The sequence below is a fragment of the Lasiodiplodia theobromae genome, assembly GCF_012971845.1.
Source record: "Lasiodiplodia theobromae strain AM2As chromosome Unknown scaffold_53, whole genome shotgun sequence".
NCBI classification, from domain to species: Eukaryota; Fungi; Ascomycota; class Dothideomycetes; order Botryosphaeriales; family Botryosphaeriaceae; genus Lasiodiplodia; species Lasiodiplodia theobromae.
The window spans coordinates 228,647-248,992 of record NW_023336534.1 but is presented as its reverse complement, the minus strand read 5'-3'; the positions used below and the strand labels follow the sequence as shown (position 1 = coordinate 248,992).

The following is a 20,346-nucleotide window of genomic DNA, read 5'->3' as shown; positions in this document are numbered from 1 at the left end:
CCCCCCCCGTCTTCGCACGAATCCCTAAGTTTGAAAGGACTACAAAGCTAATTAGTTTAATGCAGGCTGGTGTCAACTTCTTCGACAAGACCTGGACTCAGGCTTCAAAGCCCGCGTTTAAGGCCAAACGCCAGGCTGTCAGCTATCCTACTACAGCCAAATTCACGTCGGCTGTCAACACTCTGATCAGCAGCCTTTCCACGTCAAACATGCAAACGAACCTCCAGGGGCTTACCGAGTTCAACAACCGCTACTACCGAGCCTCTACCGGTTCTCAAGCTGCTACCTGGCTCAAAAACCTTGTCGAATCCACCATCGATGCTGCTGGCGGTGGTGGCACTGTGGAGTTCTTCACCCACTCCTTTGCTCAATCGAGCATCATTGCCAGAGTTCCAGGCAAGAGTGATGCGACCATTGTCGTCGGCAGCCACTTCGATAGCATCAACCAGAACAACCCCAGCAGCGGCCGCGCCCCTGGCGCTGATGACGATGGAAGCGGCACTGTGACCAACCTCGAGATTCTCAAGGCCTACCTCGCCAGCAGTGCTGTCAGGAACGGCCAGGCCGAAAACACCGTCGAATTCCATTGGTACGCTGGTGAAGAGGGCGGTCTGCTTGGATCGCAAGCTATCTTCGATTCTTATGCTAGCGAGGGCCGCAATGTTATCGCCATGCTCAATTTCGACATGACTGGATATTCTGCCGGCATGACCAATGCTGGTCAGAGCAAGTCGCTGGCGGTTGTTACCGACTACGTGAACAACGCCCTCAGCACCTTCACCCGTCTCATGATCAGAACCTACACCACTCTCCCAATCACCACCAGCACCTGCGGCTACGCCTGGTAAGTTGAGATAAACTTAGTGACAATGCGGTCCACAGCTAACAAGATCCGTAGCTCTGATCACGCCTCGGCAACTGATGCTGGCTTCCCGTCGGCATACATCTTTGAGAGCCCTGATGCATACTCTTCCCCGTACATCCACACCGCCTCTGACACCATCAGTACCGTTGATTTCGGTCACGTCCTCAACCACGCAAAGGCTGGTCTCGGCTTCGTTTACGAGCTTGCCTTCACTGGCTTCTAGAGCTGGGGCAGCAAGCAACTTGACGAAACGAGTGGGAAGGGGAAAAAGGAAAAGAAATTAGAGGGGAACTAAAAGGCGACTCGGTTGGGACGGCTTTAGAAGCCGCCCGCCCATCATGTAAATAGTGTGAATGACCAAATAATCGACCTGTATCATTGTGTCTACCGTTTCATAAAGAAAATGACGTCGCACATTTCGGATCTTGGGCCCGATGCTTCTGTCACATTCGCCCTGACATGGCGCCTTTTTTTTTTTTTTTGGCGGCGCATGCTTTCGGCGCTGAATGCGTTGGGCCGAACTGACTGCGGCCTGTAGCGCAGGCTGCCGTGGAGCAGCGTGATGGAAAGCGGACGGGACTGCGGCCTACGGCGCTGCTGTCTCAGACGGGATGCAGTCACTGCCTTGACTTGCTGTGGGGAAAGGCGCTCAGGCATCATTGGCGCGGAGACGAGGATCCTCGCGCCACATCGACCCGCTTCTACGCGTTGATTCGCGAGCGCGTTGCTGGGGACCTGACGACCGTTGCCCTCGACCGTCGAGGCGTCGCCCTGTCACCTCCGTAACACAACCCTTCGATTGGCCGTGTGCCTGCCCCTTGGAGCCTTCGCCCTCTCGACCGCCGCGCAAGAATTTGCAGCGCCTTCGACCACCGCGCGCCCCGTCCTAATCTACTCGCGCTGCCACCGTCACAATTGCTTGCAGCCGTGGCCAACAACTCCCGCCCAGCGACGAAACATCCGCACCGAGCGCTCATGAACGTCTGAGCGTCCGCATTACTTTTTCGCCGCCTTATTCCGTGCCAACCACGCGTGCGCGCCGCGCCAAACTCGCACTCGCCGTGTCACCGCGCCACAGCTACAAGGCTGTGTACATTGTGGAGAGGAAGGCTGCGGTCGACGCGTGGAGCACGCCGCGCTCAGATCGAGCGTGCGCGCAACGTCCTATAGGTCGTCATTGCATAGCGACTCGATCGTCACCCCGCGATTTCGGTTTGCGCACCTGCAGGCGGCCGTCGCAAGCTGTTCGCAAGCTCCCCGCGGCAGCCTGCATCAAGCTCGAGTACCTGGGAAGAAATACAGAACCGCCAAGCTCCCACCCGTGCAACCCCACCACACCGCACCAGATATCGCAGTCCACCTCTGCTTTGCGACAAGTATTTGTCGTTCGCCGCTAGCACTCGGTTTCGCACACATTCTATACACCTGGGGCGGACAAGGGCTTGCATAAAAGGCAGGCATCGGAGAGCCGCACAGCTCTGGCGGACCATTTAGCGTTGCCGATAACCTCCCGATTCGGCCCTTCGCCTCCTGCTGCCTAGCTTTCGGCTGTCGTCACCCGTAAAGGTACGTCTTCCTGCTCTATTCTCAGTAGCGGCACCCTCTCCTGTGCTCTTTTCGCCGTTGCCGCCTTCCCTTACAGATTCTACCTGCCAGATCTTGTGGTTGCAAGATCTTGCGAGAGATTCCGATTCATGTCTCAACCTTCATATTGGTCTGGTTATCTGTAACCATGCCATTGCTGCGGCGCGCTAATCTATTGCAGCGAGTAGTATCCACCATGGACGAAGAACCGACCCAGCCCTCCACGCAACAGATAATTGACCCGCGTCGCCTCGGTGGAAACATCTCCGGACTGAACGAAGCAGATGTCGCGGATATCCTGTGCATTCTCACGCCAACCTCACCCGCCGCTTTTCAGATCGTCGAAAACACTGCCAGAGACACTCCTCAGCACGTTCTGCAATGCCAGCCCACCAATGGATATCAACCAAACACCCAGCCGTTCAGTCAGAGCTTGGAGGAAGAGGCCGAAACCTTCGTCATCGACCGCCCTGGTGTGGCGCATGACCTCGCGCTCAGGTTCTCGTCGTCGTGTAAACAGCCATGGTTTGGCTTTTGCTTCGGGCGCAACCCAACCATGTGTGACGTTCTTCTACCTGTCGGACCTGACTCTTCGAAGCGGATCAGCAATCTTCATTTTATGATTTATGTCAACAAGCATGGCGTCCTCATGTTGGAAGACGCGTCTACAAATGGAACCATGATCGACGACACGCACCTAAAGGCAAAAAGCAAGGAACCTGGGGCGCAGAAGACGAAGATGCTTCAACCGGGCTCCATGATCACGATACTTTCCCCGCTGCGTGAAGAGATTGTCAAATTCATCGTCCGAATTCCGGATCAGACTGGATACGAGGAGGAGTATGCGGAGAATCTCAGCAATTACATGACCAGAGTTGAGACAGAGAGGGTGGCACATGGAAAGCCAAAGCGTGCACAGAACGCAGGCGGAATGCCCCGCCGGCCTGTGGTCAAAGCTGTCAATACATTTGGTATGCACTGGAATGGCGGTCGAATCTACAATGTTATAGACGTCCTCGGTAAAGGTGCCTTCGCCACAGTCTACAAGATCGCAAAGGCGATGGATGGGCAGCTACTAGCAGCAAAAGAGCTAGAGAAGAAGCGCTTCATGAAGAACGGGCAGCTCGATCAAAAGCTCGACAACGAGATGAAGATCATGCAATCGCTCTTTCATCCACACATAGTCCAGTACATCGACACGCATGACATTGGAAACCACCTCTACATCATAATGGAATACGTACCGTACGGAAATCTCTCAGATCTCCTCGCCGGAGGCAAATGCCTACCAGAACCTTTCGTCCAAAGAATGGCCTGTCAAATCTTCAGCTGTCTGGCCTATCTTCACAGCAAGAGGATCACACACCGAGACATCAAACCCGACAATATCCTCATCGCCTCACAGGAGCCTTTCGACGTCAAGCTTTCTGACTTCGGCTTATCCAAAGTAGTGACGAACAACGAGACCTTCCTTAAGACGTTCTGTGGAACGTTGCTCTACTGCGCACCTGAGGTCTTCCCCCACTACGACGGCCGTGGCAGCAAGAAGCGCCGGAAACCGGGTGAGGCAAAGAAGAGGTTCCATTCCTACAGCCAGTCAGTCGACATCTGGTCTTTTGGCGCAGTACTTTGGAGTTCTCTCTGTGGAAGCCCGCCCTTTGAGGGTATCATGGATCAAACCGGCCGCGCCATGTTCGAAAGAATCATGGACACTCCTCTGGACCCTACGCCCATGCGTGAGATGGGAGTCTCAGAGCAGGCTATCGATCTACTGGTGACAATGCTCAAGACTGATCCTGCACAGAGACCTACAGAATTGGAGTGCCTTACCCATCCGTGGCTCGCCAGCCTCGCCAGAACTATCGTCCCAGAAGTCGTTCAGCCCGATCTCAACGCTATTCCCGAGGAGGATGAAGAAGATGATGACATCGCAGCTGAAGCAGCCGAAAACCAGTTTTCCCAACTTAGTCTCAATGATAGGAAGGCAGGCTATGGCATCCCTAGCCAATTCAGCGACGATGACGAAGAGGAAGATTATGGTGAAGGGCCTGAGCCTGAGCCAATCAACCCGCATCAGTCCAAGCGTCCGCGCGTCCGCCGAGATCCTCAGCACCCAAGGTATCAACCGCGCAACATGTCACAAGTTGAATCCAGCCCTGAAGAATTCCAGAACCCTGCTATAAGGACGACAGGCGACCTTGCCCCGCCCTCCCGGCTGGCTCGTGGCAAGCCCAGGCTCTTTGGTGAGATCGGCCAGTCTGCACTGGGAAGCCCCCGAGTTCTGGACAACAAGACGAACCAGGCGTTGTCCATGGACGAAGATTCGAGCGGTCCTGATATCCCTGAAAAGAGCCCCAAAGCCAACCAGTCCGTCAAGCGACGCAGTAAGACCCCTGTTGAGAGCCAGGGCACCCCACGCAAAGACCCTCGCGGCAACAAATCTGCTGCTAGTCTTGATGGTGCTGAGTCGATGGTCAGGGAGTTAACAATGCATTCACCAAATTCTCCGAACCGCCCTTACGACGAATTCGAACCGCAGTCCCCCCGAACACCCACTCGCAGTGTCCCAGAGACGCCGTCCCCGTCAGACGTTTCCAAGGACGGGCTTGATGACTCTACTACTCACGGCTCGCAAGAACAGACACCTAGACCAACGACCAACAGGAGGTTCAGCAGGCAGATAAATTTACCTCTGTTGGAATCATTATACTATGATCCACACGATCCTTCTACCCACAACGTGGAATATGCGACCAAGATCAGCGGTATCGACTTTGCCTCGGCCCGTAACCTAACCGCGACAGAGCACACTTCTCTCCCATCAACACATTATCCATCAGACGCAAGCGAGCAAGATGCGGATGAGGACGACGACGCCGAAAGCGCTATGGGTGGAGCTGTTCATTCACCGCCAGCCACTGACTCAACCTTTCGTGTCCCACCCCCTCGCCTCGGAAAGCTGACAAGTACGGACGATTCGATCCTAAAGCTGGTACTCAGGCTCGAAAGACAGGTCGAAAGCTGGGGCCGCAATGCTGAAAACACGATTACCTTTTCTAATGTCAACGACACGCGAGTCCCCAAGAACGCTTTCACCATTTGGTTCTACGCACCGAACATCGACGACTTGGTAAGGGAGGGCAAGGATTGGACGAAGGCGCCAGACCTACAAGTTTGCATTCATACGAACTCAAGCAGAGGAATCAGCGTCAACAACACTCGACTTCATCCTCCTAGACCGGATGGCAGCTATTCTTACGGGCACCTCTACACGGGCGACGTCATAACAGTCTTCGATACGGGCAAGAAAAAGCTCAAGTTCGTCTGCGAGTTCACCACTGGCGAGGCAGTCAACCATCGACCTGAGGGATTGAGCTTTCAGGTCTTTCACACTCAGCCCTCACAGTAGGGTTCGGCTACACTTTCGAGTGTTTCTTTTTCGTTTGTTATCTTTGCCCCCTGAGCTTTTTCCTATTCTTGAGATATCCGGCCTGCATTCAGGTGTATTTGAGGGTTTGGCGGAGATTTTTCCCTTTTTGTTTCCCCTTCTATCGACGTGGCAGAGATTGACGGTTCAATACTTTTGATCCCTTCTATTCCGGACGCTTGGTAGCGACTGGGATTTACACAGTGGTGGCAGCGTGCCATATCACAAGCGAGCATCTGCGTCACTGCTGGGTCTGCAGTGGCTTTCTTAGTCAGATTATCCACATTAGCGCCAGCAAATTGTGGGGTGCGCCAGACCCAGTCGGACATTACATTGAAGTTAGAAATCAACTCTTATTTGTTAATTGCTATTCAGCATTAAACGTGCATTAAGTAGTCGATGATCGGCGTCGTGCAGCTGTCAAATGCCGGCCGGGTCAGGGTCCAAGCTTCCGGGGAAAGGTGTGGCCACGCCGCATCGCACCGCACTCCGCACCGCCTGACTGGGGCTAACCTTCCAGCTTTCTCTCATTCCCTGCCTTCGAATCCTAACCCCAGGAACGACCCGACCCCCCAATTCCCCTACGCCGAAACGCTCAGGAACGAACTACAATGTCGGCAGCAAATAAATCTCTCGGTCACGTCGTAGTGACTGGCGGCTGCGGCTTCCTGGGTCACCACATCGTCAAGCTGCTAGTGGAGCGGTACCCGGCGTCGCGCGTGTCGGTGCTGGACCTGCGCACAACCAACAACCGCCTCTCGTCCTCGAGCGTCTCCTATCATGACGGCGACATCACCGATGCGGCGGCGATGAGCGAGCTGTTCAAGACGAAGCTGGCGGGCGCGGACGTCGTGATCCACACGGCTAGCCCGCATGCGGTGGGCGTGCCAGACGAGGTGATGCGCAAGGTGAACGTGGACGGAACGAGGAACCTGCTGGATGCGGCACGTGAGGCGGGCGTCAAGGCGTTCGTGTACACAAGCAGCGCCAGCGTGATCTTCGATGGGGTGATTGAGCTGGTGAATGCGGATGAGAGATACCCTATCGTGGCAGGGAAGGGGCAGCCGAGCTATTATACGACAACCAAGGTGGGTTCATTGGCATCATTTTCTCATTGGTCCTGCTCTGTTTATAGGAGCAATTGGTCGTGGAATCGAAGGCTGACATGAGAGCATCAAACTCACGACAGGCCTGGGCCGAAACCGCCGCTCTCGAAGCCAACCGCACGCCCAAGGACAGCAAAAAGCCCCTGCTCACCTGCGCCATCCGCCCGGCCGGCATCTTCGGCGAAGGCGACGTGCAGCTCATCCCGCCCATGCTGGGCGCCTACTTCCGCGGCCAGTCGCGCTTCCAGCTCGGCGACAACACGAACCTGTTCGACTTCACCTACGTCGGCAACGTCGCGCACGCGCACCTGCTCGCCGCGGCGGCGCTGCTCGCCACGTACAACCTCGCGCCCACGGTGCCCATCGACACGGAGCGCGTCGACGGCGAGGCCTTCTTCATCACGAACGACCAGCCCGTGCCGTTCTGGGATTTCGCGCGCAGCGTCTGGAGGGAGGCCGGCCCGCCGGTGCCCATCGAGAAGACGTGGGTGCTGCCCAAGGACATCATGATGCCCGTGGGCAGCGTGCTCGAGTGGATCTGCTGGGCCATCGGCCGCAAGCCGAACATTACGCGCGATCAGGTGAGGTACAGCACCGTGAGGAGGTACTACTCGATCGACAAGGCGAAGAGGAGGCTCGGGTACAGGCCGATCGTCGGGCTGGAGGAGGGCGTGAAGAGGGGCGTCAAGGAGGTGTTGAGCAGGGAGGGCCCCGAGTGGGCGTGGGTGAGGGGTGGTGGGAAGCCGCCGGCGAAGGCGTAAATGGGTCGAGAGGAATTTGGAGGGTGGAGGACAGGAAAAAGAGTAGACCCTGCCCTTTGCTCCTCTTCAAAACTTCGAGGCAAATGGATGAAGTCATGGGATGATTGGATTTTTGTGTATGAAATTATAATACCGGCTTGTCTGCATATAATCGAAGATTTGTGTTCTTGATTGTCTTTAATTTCGAACTAATCACCGTTCAGATCTGCTACGTTCATTCTCGTGTTGCACGCATTTAGAGAATGTAGTACTATTCTTAAATACTGAGAGTATTAGAGGTAGAAAAAAAATCTTTCGGAGTTCTCATGATCCAACTTTTAGTGATATTTGAAAACTCAAATACAGGCACTAACATATGCGACGAACAAAGTGCGTTTAAGATTCTTGACGTAGTAGATGTTATTAGCTTACTTTGAGTATTGTCTTACCTTAATCACTATATCAGTATTCACGAATTGTCGTTTTCAGAAAGGAAGACATTTGGCCTACCAGAGAGATCCGAAGCGGCTTGCCATCTCTTCGGTCTGTTCATTCATGCAAGCTGAATCACCCGAGTATCTACTGAAGATAAGCGGCAGGAAGACATGGTGGCTTGCATCCGATGACTCCGAGACTAAGGGCTAACCGCAGTCTTATTTGTGAGGGAAAGTTTCGGAGTAACCAATCAAGTTCAACTGTGAGCACTCTTGAAACATGTATGACGCGAAATTCAGTTGAATGATGGAAACACCGAGAAATCATACCATTCGGGCTTCGACGTTCACTCTAGACTCAAAGGTGGTAAGATCGTCCTCGGTATATGGGGGGAAATGTCGTGATGGCATAAGCATCTTTACCCTTGGTGAGGCCCTAAACAGGGTAAAGTTTTTAAGGCACTGCCAGGGATACTTTCCCCCCTCCCCTCCATTCATCTCCTTGCACTTTCCTTTCCATGTCTCCACCGAGAAGCACGGCTTTGTAGCATGCCGTCGCAGGTGCACGCGATCCTCAGGCGACAAGGTCAGGCAACGGCCGAGAGCGGGCCGAGAAGAATATGTAGGGTACGGGTCTTATTATGTCACGGGCCACAAGCTGCTCGGGATCAACTGTTGGGATTCGATGGTGTGGAGATTGCCGAAGGCCGAGATGTGTGGTGTTGCAGGAGCGGGTCGTGCACTGGTGCGACGCAGACGGCCTTGACGCTCGTGGTGGTGAGGTCGTATGCTCAGATGGAATGCACTGGCCAGTGTTGCAACCGCGGGAGAGCAGAAGGAATGAAGATGAGTTTCCATGTCTTGAAACCATCATTTGTTCCAAGGGCGATGGCAGTCATAAGATATTACGACATGGGCTTTAAGTCGCGGTCATAAAGCTCACGGAGCGACGAAAATCAGCGTATCAAGGCAGACCCCTTTTGCTTCTCGGCCCCGCCTTGGTACTACGCAACACGGCGGTTAAAAAGACGCGTAGCACCAAGGCACGGGCAACCCGTCACTCAGGAGACGGGCTGTATACGGGTGGGGCGTGTTGGTTGGAAGGAGCATGGAGAAGTGGAGAAAGTCGAGCCGGTTTCGCAGGCACAGTTGCTTTTCTGGTCGTCACGCCACGTCGATCAGGCCAGGATTAACTTATCACGGTGAAGGGTAGATCCGCGGTGCTTCCCCACAGGCGGCTTGGCGGGGCTGACGACGATAAGCCGGCGCGCAGCAGCAGCGCTCAGGAGAGGGTGATGTGACGGCAGTGCCAGGCGCGACACGATGACGTGCGGAGCTGCAGCAAGCAAGGAGGATGTTGAGGTGGACGCGGGGGCACGCGCTGGGGTGTGAATGGCAGGCAGCTCAGCCGGCATCGGTCCACGTGCGGAGCAAGCGGTAAGCGTGATGGCCCCGGCCAGGTGTGCATGCGCACAATAGAGGTAGATACAGATACGTAAAGACCCTGATCGCCCGCCCACGACGCCTCCGCTGTACCTGTTTGCTCTTCTCCTCGCCGGCGAGTGTTGTTGCGCGCGCAAACTCGGGAGCGTGCAGAAGTGTCGTGCAGTTTAGGCTTATCGAGAGCCCAAGCGTCATCGGCAGTAGCGCTACATCCGGCCCCCGCAACGCGAGCGTAGCCTGTCTCGCGCCATCCAAGCGTCAGTCACCTGCGAGACAGCCAGAGAACCGCCTGACACTGCCACGCTCTCCTATTACTCTGCCCGACCTCCCGCGCCTGGAGCTCTCTCCCCCTCCTCCCGCGACTGCCTGCGAACTCTGCGCGCGCAACCCGGACGCGCCGTTCGCTCAGCCGTGCCAGCGCAACAAAGGACCTGGCCCGCTTCGGCAGCTCCCGATCAACAACCCGTCCCGATAACATCTCCGCAGCTCCACCTTCAGCCTCCGCCAACCCAACCAACTTAGGAGACTTGTCTCTGCTCACCCGCGCTTCTCGAATCACTAGCCATGGAATCCCGAGGTCACGGCCGCCAAATCCCCCGCGACGGTCACCGCCGGTCCGCCGCCGGTCGTCTTGCGCCTGCCCAAGGTATGAGGTCACGGTCAGATGGTGAGTCCTAACTCCTTTCCTGTGACCTTTGCGAGCGCAGTCATCTTGAGCACCTTTCTGCCTCCTGTTTCCGCTGCACCATCTCCCAAACTTCTGCCTCATCATGCTCTCCGCCCATTTCGCAACCATGGACGACTTCCTGCAAGACTTCTGGACTTACCACATATATACAGACTCGTGGATAGAGGTTGCCTCCCAGCCCTCATCCTCCTCTCTCTCCTCTACCACCTCAGCCACCGACGAGATCATCACCGACGGTCTGCGTGTCCAGCACGACTCCAACTCCCGCCGCCGTCGACAGCAGCGCGCCTCTCGCCTGCATCTGGACTTGGGTTACCGCGGTTCAGGAAGTGCAGGCACAAGCAGTCAGGAGGAGTATGAAGAGAGTGAAAGCGAGTCGGACCGCGTGCTATCGTCGTCAAACGAGGCTCTTCCACGGGCCCCTGTCTACCAAGACCTTCGTCGGACGGGCCGGGTGCAGTATTCTTCTTCGGACAATCAGTCGGACGAAGAGGAAGACGATGAGGACGAAAACTCAACCGCTGTCGGGTACCTCAGGAGTGATAACCAGAGCTTCACTCCCCAGCCCAACGCCTTCACGCACCCGCCCTCAGCACCCCTCAACCGTCCTTCGAATGAACAGACCTCCTACTTTCAGTCGCGCCCCTCAGCAAGAAGCGCTGAGCAGCGCCACTCGTACACTTCGCAACCAGCCCACTCTCCTTACAACATGATTGCACCCTCTCACCAAGCCGACCATGACGCTGCCCTCCGTGCCAGTTTGTCCACACTTCTCTCCTGCGCCGCTGCCGCTCGCGGTCTGCCGAAGTCACAGTCGCAAACCACAACCACCCGCAACGCCCCCGCACCCTCTTCTAGCCGCGTTGATCCCAGCACCCTCCGCATGGTTCCCGAATCAGCCCTCCCATCTTCTTCCCCCTCTCCTCCGGTAACATCTGTCAGCAAACCTCCAACTACCCGCACCAACACTGCTTCACCGAAAAGCGGTAGTTCTGAGGAGAAGCACAAGCGACGCTCCAGCCGGGAGCGGCGGGGTTCGACCAAGAAAGCCAGGCGTGCCGCCGGCGCCGGCGCTGTTGCCGCCTCTTCGTCTACATCTCTCGATGACAACTCTGCCACCACGGCGCTTGGCCAAGTTAGTCCGACGCTGCTCACCTGGGTCGTCAGTGCTGGTGTGGTTGTGCTTGTGTCCGCGCTTAGCTTTTCGGCTGGCTACGTCGTCGGGCGTGATGCGGGCCGGGCAGAGGTCGAAATGCTGGGCGAGATGGGCGCGAATGCTAGCAATGTGGGTAGCTGTGCTAGCGAGGTGGTCGGACGAGGGGGTACAGGCCTTGGACTGAGGAGGCTGAGGTTTTCTGATGCTGTGAGAGTCTCGTGAGCGGCTGGTGAATCCTGCCGCCTTTCTGAAGAAACGAGGGCTGTTTGGAGGGATGGCAGCAGCTGGTGGACTTGTTCTACCTGCCGCTCGATACGGAACCGATCGTGGATCGAATAAGCAGCAGCACATGCAAAAAAGGTAACGAAAAGAGCACCTTTTCGACAGTGCAGATATATTTCCCTTTCAACAAAAACTCGGGGTGCTGATCATCATAGATCTTTTTTTCCGTCTTTTTTCTCACACATTCATCGTCATCTCTGATTGGCCTTGCCCAATCAAGCGTGCTTCTATGATAAGCACTTCGATGCTTTCATCATGGGTACACGCATGCATCCAGAAGCACGGGCACGAAGACGTAGGGTTGGCATCTGTGTCTGGCGTCAGATCATCATTGCGCATCTTGGGGTATTTGTTTCTTGCTTGCCCTTTCCTATTTGCTTTTGCTCTCTATCTTGGACCCCTCTTCTCTTAATATGCTATTTGGGATGGATATCCATTTCTTTTGTCCGTTTTCTGGGACTTTACATACTTGGCGTTCTTTGGTGCAATATGAGCAACGACGGAGACGGTGAATGGAGCTGGAGCGTCTTTTGATGGTGATATCCGTAGGAGTAGTGATAGTACGACGTATAGTCAGGGGGCGACTTCTGAGGAGAGAAGAAATGAAATGATTATTTTTTCCAATCCAAGCTGTGCGTTTTCTATTTTTAGGTTCTGATGTGGCTGGAGAATGGCGTTTGTTATGCAGTGGTTTGTTTATTTTTGTGGGCAGGGGTGGTAAGCGGAGGGGAACAGGGCTGAGACCGAGTATGGTTGGCGATGGCGGGTAGATACGTGAATGTGATTTGGTAAATGGAGGCGCCTGAAGGGAGTAAATCAAGGCAGCTAGCGTGATATATTTTATATTATTTTGATTCCTCTTTTCATTGGTATTATTTTCAACCCCATATCGTGAAACCATTACTCTGGGGATTTTTCTTTTGTGGTTTACTTATGTGGCATGCTAATGACAATGCTGCATTATGCTGAGTGTCTTAAAGGAGATCAACAACAGCGGCAATGTCCGCACATAGGCGAAAAGGACGCCCTCATAATTCCCAACAATAACAGCATCATGGGCTGCCAGAAGCAATCGAAGCACACAGTCTCACCTAGGTGGCCGTAGTGGGCGTTGTTGAGTACGAGTTGCGCCCGTATCACCCCCTGATACCGCGCCGCAAAGCATCCAGCCCCAGATAGACTGGAAAATCATTTAGAACTAGCGGCGCAAGTGCATAATAGTGTCCACTGAGTGTGAAAGGACGTATCAGCATCTGCTAGCCGTATTCCATGTCATTCATGTGCGAAGGTGGGAAGTGATATCGTCAAAGCGGTGGACAGATCATTGAGCTACATCTGGGGACGTGATCTCAACCCAACAGAATCCCGAATCACGCGGTTTATTCTGGGAGAGCTGGGAGGAAATGGTTTATTGCAAGCGGTAAAGCTGCGGCAGACGGTTTGCACTTACGATGCAGACTACAAAATATTCGTGCTCACAATCGCCTGGGGGCAAGAATATATTGAAATCCTTTGGCCATTCTCAGGTCTTGCGGACCGCTCATGTGTAGAACTTGCGTCGAGCCTGGAAGTATGATATCCTGACGAGCAGAAACCAGACGGAATCCGAAATCAGCCTTCACAACACTAAAAACACTTCTTCAGAAGACACCTTTTTTTAATCACCACCCTCTTAAGCACGTCAACACTGAGCCTTAGCCCCATCACCCGCCGTGATTGCCCACAAACAGCAGTCAATTTGGATCTCCACTCAGCTCCTTAATTTTGAAGATATCCGTGGAAAGGTAGTAATCATCTGTTGGGACTCCAAACCAGCGTCTACACATACTATCAGAACTAGTCGGCCAAATTTCATTTTGGAAAAGGAATTTTGCTAATGATTCGGCTTTTGCTACGATGACGTGGATGGAGAGCATACTATGTTTGAACTCATGGATTCTTCCCCTAATAGTCTGTTGTGAGACTATTCACACTGCACCGTTACACACTCTAAGCTCTATTTGTATGATATCACGCTTTTCTATTTACCGATGCTTTCGAGTTCAAGTATAGAGCACCTCATTTCGAACTGCTATGGAGAAGCGCCGCCTAGCTAAGCAAGGCGTTCAGCTACCTTAGCAAGTGATCAATATGTACTCAAGTTTTCTGACCTGACTGTCGTCTCCGTGTACATTAGATCTGTTAATTTCCTTCTATTTGGAGGTGACTCAAATCAAAACCTGACGTCCAGTTTGCTTAGGGGACGCCTGGATTATTCAACACTTATCTCATCAGATGCAGAGAAGCAATAAGCTAAGTTCACTGAGTCTTAATTTTTGCTAGAACTTAGTATGTGGAAGTACTTCACACCGAGGTCTTCTAAGCTGCAGCTACCGGAAGGACAACTCTGTTGACGGAGCTTGCGGTCAGTCATAACATTAGTGGGCACTTGGACCCGTTAATATCTCGGATTCCGCATTGAACTCAGGCGTCTGAAGGCTCTAGCTCTAAGTAGCTTATATTCGCATGAATATTGCGAAGTTCTACCTCAGTGATAGTCTTGAACCCGACGAAACGACCAAATCTCAATGTTGCCATCTCCCGAGAGATCATATACCTTCAAACGTCTAAAGATCTAGCATTGCCGGGAGACCCGCCACGAAAAACTCACATACGTAGAATTCAGTTGTAAAACAAGGCAATAGACGAGTTCATCAGCCGGTTTTCCGAATCACCACGCAACCTCCACGCAAACACATGTCCTTCTCGACCGAAAGCCAACACGTTCAGCAAGGATATCGGAAAGGCGGCAAGGTCAAATGAGGGCATGCAGCGAATGGAAAGAGCAGAATGATGGCGAGGCCCACAAAGAGGTCCAGAACCCTCGTTTCACGGCTTGACATACCCGAGCTTGAACGGGGACAAGCAATCTCAAGCTTCGGCAAGGGCCATGCGCTAGTCCTGGAAAAGAGGTGTTGTTGGATGAGGGGATTCACCTGCAACGCAAGCGGTAAGGCCACCAATGACTGGCTTTAGCATTGCTTCACGAAGTGTATTGATTATACGGTGAAAAGAAGGGAATAAGAGAAAAAGGTATGTGGGAGCCCACTGCAAGCTATCAGATTCTCATGTAGTGCACTGTCAAAAGGCATTTCTTGTTGGCAAAAGGAAATTTCGAGCGGAAAGCAGAGGCCGTGTTTATTGTAGAAAGAGGGCGTGCGCAGCATTCTGAAACGTTTCTTCGCGTTGCGAGATGGGGTTGCGGCGAGCATTCGGCATTGCAGATCCGGCCGTGTTTTCCGGGCGTGCGTTCGAACCTCCCACTCTTTCTGATGCTTCTCTCCCCTCTTTACTTCGATCGAAGCCAAGAAAGCCAAGAGAAGGTTGTTCTTGCTTTTGCAAAACACCACACTCAACACCACATTCACCGTTCGTATTTTTGCGGCTTGCGAAAGTACAGCAAAGGAGATTCTCAGAATGTTGCAAGGCTCGCGGTCTGGCTTGCAAAGATGGAAGACGAAAAAGAGCAGACTTTGAAGTGAGGCAGTCAAAAGTAAGTGTCTACCTAGGTTTGATCTTCTTCAGACCAACGGAACTCTGACAGAAACAGGACATTTGAAGACTTCCCCTTATCCTGGCCGATCAAATCCATGAAGAAGCCATAGCTTAGAGCGCACACCCTGACACTTTAGCTCTAGAGCAACACCGGGCTCTTCAAGATGTGATTCAGAGACGTCGAGACCAGAATCCGGATCGATTGCATTGCAAACTCGCAGATTACCTACAGTACTCCTCAAAGCAGGACATGTAAGCATCTAGACGCCCCGTCTGTTGAATTAGCATAAGCTGACCCGAAGCGAGTCACAGGTAACAGGCTGGAAGCTCTCCGTAATGCTCGCGCGGATTTTAGCGGGACAGGCAGTCCGTTAGAGGGCATAGGTGTCTGCTGCCATTGCCCCATTCGTAACGGGAACAACACTCCCTAATCGGGATTACAGCACTCTGGAGCATGTGGTCAATCGTCGCTACATGCTTGTTTCCGAAGAGCTTATATGACAGGATTTCTTGAGCCCCTTGGAAAAGAGATGGGACGTACTCGGATCAATCTGTGCTTACGCCTAGGATCTGAAAGAAATGGGTCGAGTGTGCACCCCTCCTTGCATCCAATGTCGTTTTGGCTTTGGAACCGGAACGCAGACTAGCGTCGATATCGAAGGCCGAGAGGGCCACCGTCGACCTTACAGGACAAGTCGAGACTCAGCCCAGTGCGCCATGGGACAGTCAGCCCTGCACTTTCCACGTCCTCATCGTTGGGTAAGACGTCGTGGTTCACAATCCACTGGACAACTGACGCGCTCGCACGTGCATGCGACCGGAAAAGGCAATCCGAGATATACCGCAGATACGCCGCTTATCTTTTTTTTTTCTTTGCCTCCCGCACACACGAGCTCCAGTCCCCGCTATTTCTAATATCTTATCTTCGGGGAGGGTCACCCTCTCCGGACGTCTGGGGCAGGAATATGTCAGCAAGCAGCATGTGAGAAGGGGTAAAATGATTTTTTTCTCACCGGCGCCCCACGGGGTGGGACAACGCATCACTTAAATATTGACGCCTCGATCAGCTTCCCCTCCTACAGGTCACTCCCCCGCTTGCCAGATCCAGTCGTTCCAAGGTCATCTGCCGAATTTTCATTCCGACTTTAGCGGCCCGGCAAGATGACAGCCTCTGTGCCTGAAACGATGCGGAAAGGCGTCCCGATGTACGTCAGGGTTTCGATGCTGATCGCCGTTGGCGGTATGCTGTTTGGGTAAGTACCTTGTACCATCAGTAACAACTACAAGTCTAACTAACGAGATATACAGGCTCGACACAGGGACAATCGGGCCGGTGACGGCCATGTCGTCGTTCGAGAAATCGTTCGGCTCGTTTTCTGCAACGGTGCACGGCGTGGTCGTGTCATCAATCCTCATCCCAGCAGCACTGTCGTCCCTGATCACGGGCAACGTGGCAGACCTCTACGGACGTCCTCGCACCATAATGTTTGGAGCTAGCATCTTCGGCATTGGTGCGGCGATCGAAGCGGCTGCTAACAATTTGGGTGCCTTTATTGCCGGGCGGATCATTACGGGCGTCGGGGAAGGATTCTTCCTAAGCATGCTAGTGGTGTATGTGTGCGAGATCTCGCCGGCGCGGCGGCGCGGCCCGCTGGCGTCGTTACCACAGTTTTGCACCACCATCGGCATTGCCGCCGGCTACTTTATCTCCTACGGCACTTCCCGCATCGATTCGTCGGCATCGTGGCGCGTGCCACTTGCCTTCCAGTCCTTCATGGCCCTGTCCTTTGCCGTCTTCTGTACCCTGGTGCCACCCTCACCACGCTGGCTTCTTCAGAAGGGCCGGGCGAAGGAGGCGGCGCAGGTGCTCGCCAGGCTGGGGGTGCCTGCGTCTGAAATGGAGGAGAGCCTGCAGAACAGTGGCGAAGTGAGCCCTGATGACCGGCAGCCTTCTCTTGGTGAAAACATCCGTGCTTCTTTCACAGAGATCTCCAAGGCCTTTGCACCCGGAGTCCGCAAGAGGACGTTCCTGGGCTGCTTCATGATGGGCATGCAACAGTTCAGCGGCATAGACGGTGTCCTCTACTATGCTCCATTGCTGTTTACCCAGGCCGGCCTCTCGTCCGAGCAAGCCAGTTTCCTCGCATCCGGCGTCTCTGCATTGGTTATCTTTGGAACAACCATCCCAGCTACCTTCTTCTCCGACCACTGGGGCAGGCGGCCGTCTACCATCTATGGTGGGCTGGGTCTGGCAGGCACCATGGTGTTGATTGGATCCCTATATGCGTCGAACAGCGTGCACGGCGACCACGGCGCGGCTCGATGGGTGGTGATGGTGTCAATCTACGTCTTCGCCATCATCTTCAGCGCGTCCTGGGCAATTGGCTTCAGGGTGTATGCCAGTGAAATCCAACCGCCGAAGACGAGGGCTAGCGCTTCCAGCCTCGCACAAAGTGCTAATTGGGTAAGCATCGCATCAACACCCCCTGAATAGTCGTCAGTCACTCACGCAATGCAGTTCGCGAATTTTGTCGTCGCCCTCACCACGCCCGTCTTCCTGGCGCACTCTTCGTATGGTGTGTACTTCTTCTTCGGAGCGTGCTCGCTCTTCACTTCAGCCGTATGCTTCGTGGCGATGCCCGAGACGCGTGGACGCACGCTGGAGACCATCGACGCATCCTTCGACCATCACTCGTGGCGCATGAAGAAGAAGAAGAGCAGCGATGCCGGCAGCCCGGCAGTCGGCAGCGAGACGAACTCAGTTGTGATGCAAAGCGTGTCTCCGAAACGGGACGACAGCACCCTGCCAAGCGCCAACACAGTAGTCGGCTAAGCGCCTCCAGGGAGCCCTCCGTGCGGTCAGACGTGCAAGAGAACCTTCCCGCGGGTGAGTCGGCACGACGGCGTGCGGGTGTTCGGCAGCCGTCGACCGCCAGCCAAGCAAAGGTAAATTAATGATGCGATGAAGGCTGCCGTCTTTGCCATGGAGCAAACGCGTCGCTCGAGAAAATAGAAACGGACGATCACCGGCATAACTTGGTCCAAATCTCGGACGCCAACACACCAGCCATGCAGCCCCCCTGCCCAGTTCCTGCAGCGAGGCACGCCAAAGCTTAGGAGAGCTTGACTCTGGATTGACTTTGGGTTTACAGGACGCCTGAGGGCGCGCAAGAGGCAGTGATGGTCGGCAGTTTGGCTGGCTGGGCGGCCATGGCGAGATCTCGCAACACTCGGGCCCTCGATTGCGTAGGCCTTGCACGGGAGGAAGAAAGCTTGACCGTCGCAGGAGGCGCGTCGACCTGGGAAACTGTTTCAAGAACTTGACGAGTGGGGCTGCCAAGCCGCGTGGTGGCTGCAAAGAGGTCCACCCCCGGCGCGCCAAGACGGGCCTGCCCCCAGCCCAATCCACCACCACCTCTTTCGGACTTGGGATTTCTCCACAACTCGCGGCACTGTTTCATGACGTTCCCGCTCACGCCCATGCACCTCGAGCCACTAATTTCGGTGCCTGTTTCGATCCAGCCGCCGTCCCACCTCGCACGAAACATCGAGACCATGGCCACGAACCCCCAGTTTTGGCCACCTCCACCAATCAGCCCCCAATCCACTCGTCTCGACTGGCCATGTGGGCTTGCCCCTGCAGCGCCTGCGAAGCCGGACGCCGAACATATGTTTTCCCCGTCGGCGGCGGTTCCCGCAATCCCGTATAAAGGGCCATAGATGCTCCGTCTGTACAGCTGTCAAGTCAATCTTCACCTTCAGTCTTTCTCTATTTAACGCGGTTGATTCGCATCGCTCTTTGACAGCCATCAGCCTGCTGCGCACGCCTGACCAGTCTTCTCTCTCTTCAAAGCTTCCCTAACCTCGACCAACCAACCACCACCGGTACCACCACCAGTACCACTGCCACCACTGCCAAGATGAAGGCCTCTACCGTCGCTACCATCGCCATCTCTGCCGTGAGCGCTCTGGCAGCGCCCACCAAGACCCTCGGCAAGCGTGCCGCCATCACCGACACCCCTGACGTCGGTTTCGCTACCCTCAACGGCGGCACTACCGGCGGCGCTGGTGGCTCCACTACCACCGTCTCTACCCTTGCTCAGTTCACTGCTGCTGCTGAGGCTGACGGTGCTGCTGTCATCGTTGTCTCTGGCGCCATCTCTGGCAGCGCCAAGGTCCGCGTTGCCTCGGACAAGACCATCATTGGCAAGGACTCCAGCGCCGTCCTTACCAATGTCGGCCTGTACATCAACAAGGTCAAGAACGTCATCGTTCGCAACCTGACCATCAAGAAGGTTGTTGCCGACAATGGTGATGCCATTGGTATCCAGGAGTCTGAGAACGTCTGGATCGACCACTGCGACCTTTCTTCCGACCAGGAGAACGGTAAAGATTACTATGACGGCCTTCTGGATGTCACGCATGCAGCGGACTACATTACTCTCTCCAACAACTACCTGCACGACCACTACAAGGCGTCCCTCGTCGGCCACTCTGACTCCAACGGCTCTGAGGACAAGGGCCACCTCACGGTTACGTACGTCGGTAACCACTTCGAAAACCTCAATTCCCGTGGTCCCTCGTACCGCTTTGGCACCGGCCACATTTTAAATAACTTATACACGGTTTGTTACCCCTCTGCTCTTGTAAAAGCTCAGAAATTCTAATTAAAAGTAGGACGTCAGCGACGGCATCAACACCCGCCAGGGCGCTCAACTCCTGGTTGAGGGCAACGTCTTCGTCAACCCCAAGAAGCCTCTCTACAGCACTGACGCCGGTTACGCTGTTTCCGTTGACAACGACTTCGGCAGTGGTGAGAACACTGCTGAGGAGGGCACCATCTCCTCGTCCGACCTCGGCTACGACTACACTGCCCTGGCCTCTTCCGCGGTCTCAGCTTCCGTCAAGGCCTCTGCTGGCGCTACCCTCTCTTTCTAAGCGAAGGTAGTTTGATGTGTCGATGATGATGCTCAGCCATGTGCTGTTCGATCTTGTTGACGAAAAGGGGGTGCACACGAGGTGCATGTGGTGATGAAGCTTTGGATTGAGCACAGCGTGCTACTTCTTTGTATATAGTTTTCGCCGGC

The 20,346-nt window shown here is 54.5% G+C and overlaps 6 protein-coding genes across 6 annotated transcripts; all 6 read left to right on the top strand.

Moving 5' to 3' along the window:
• Positions 1-59: 59 nt before the first annotated feature.
• On the top strand, positions 60-1,088 carry LTHEOB_11843 (Leucine aminopeptidase; the record flags this gene model as incomplete). The annotated part of the gene is made up of 2 exons (XM_035508644.1): positions 60-844; positions 899-1,088. 2 exons carry the CDS (start codon positions 60-62, stop codon positions 1,086-1,088), a joined length of 975 nt encoding a protein of 324 aa, XP_035365676.1.
• Positions 1,089-2,645: 1,557 nt separating this feature from the next.
• On the top strand, positions 2,646-5,858 carry LTHEOB_11842 (Meiosis-specific serine threonine-protein kinase Mek1; the record flags this gene model as incomplete). The annotated part of the gene is made up of 1 exon (XM_035508643.1): positions 2,646-5,858. One exon carries the CDS (start codon positions 2,646-2,648, stop codon positions 5,856-5,858), a length of 3,213 nt encoding a protein of 1,070 aa, XP_035365675.1.
• A 629-nt stretch (positions 5,859-6,487) lies between these two features.
• Positions 6,488-7,743, top strand: LTHEOB_11841 (3-beta hydroxysteroid dehydrogenase; the record flags this gene model as incomplete). Its single annotated transcript, XM_035508642.1, has 2 exons — positions 6,488-6,964; positions 7,012-7,743. 2 exons carry the CDS (start codon positions 6,488-6,490, stop codon positions 7,741-7,743), a joined length of 1,209 nt encoding a protein of 402 aa, XP_035365674.1.
• Positions 7,744-10,369: 2,626 nt separating this feature from the next.
• LTHEOB_11840 (uncharacterized protein) lies at positions 10,370-11,665 on the top strand (the record flags this gene model as incomplete). The annotated part of the gene is made up of 1 exon (XM_035508641.1): positions 10,370-11,665. The coding sequence occupies one exon, from the start codon at positions 10,370-10,372 to the stop codon at positions 11,663-11,665; it is 1,296 nt and encodes a 431-aa protein (XP_035365673.1).
• Positions 11,666-16,420: 4,755 nt separating this feature from the next.
• LTHEOB_11839 (MFS sugar transporter) lies at positions 16,421-18,092 on the top strand (the record flags this gene model as incomplete). The annotated part of the gene is made up of 3 exons (XM_035508639.1): positions 16,421-16,512; positions 16,568-17,723; positions 17,778-18,092. The coding sequence occupies 3 exons, from the start codon at positions 16,421-16,423 to the stop codon at positions 18,090-18,092; spliced, it is 1,563 nt and encodes a 520-aa protein (XP_035365672.1).
• Positions 18,093-19,179: 1,087 nt separating this feature from the next.
• LTHEOB_11838 (Pectate lyase) lies at positions 19,180-20,197 on the top strand (the record flags this gene model as incomplete). The annotated part of the gene is made up of 2 exons (XM_035508638.1): positions 19,180-19,884; positions 19,937-20,197. 2 exons carry the CDS (start codon positions 19,180-19,182, stop codon positions 20,195-20,197), a joined length of 966 nt encoding a protein of 321 aa, XP_035365671.1.
• Positions 20,198-20,346: the final 149 nt, after the last annotated feature.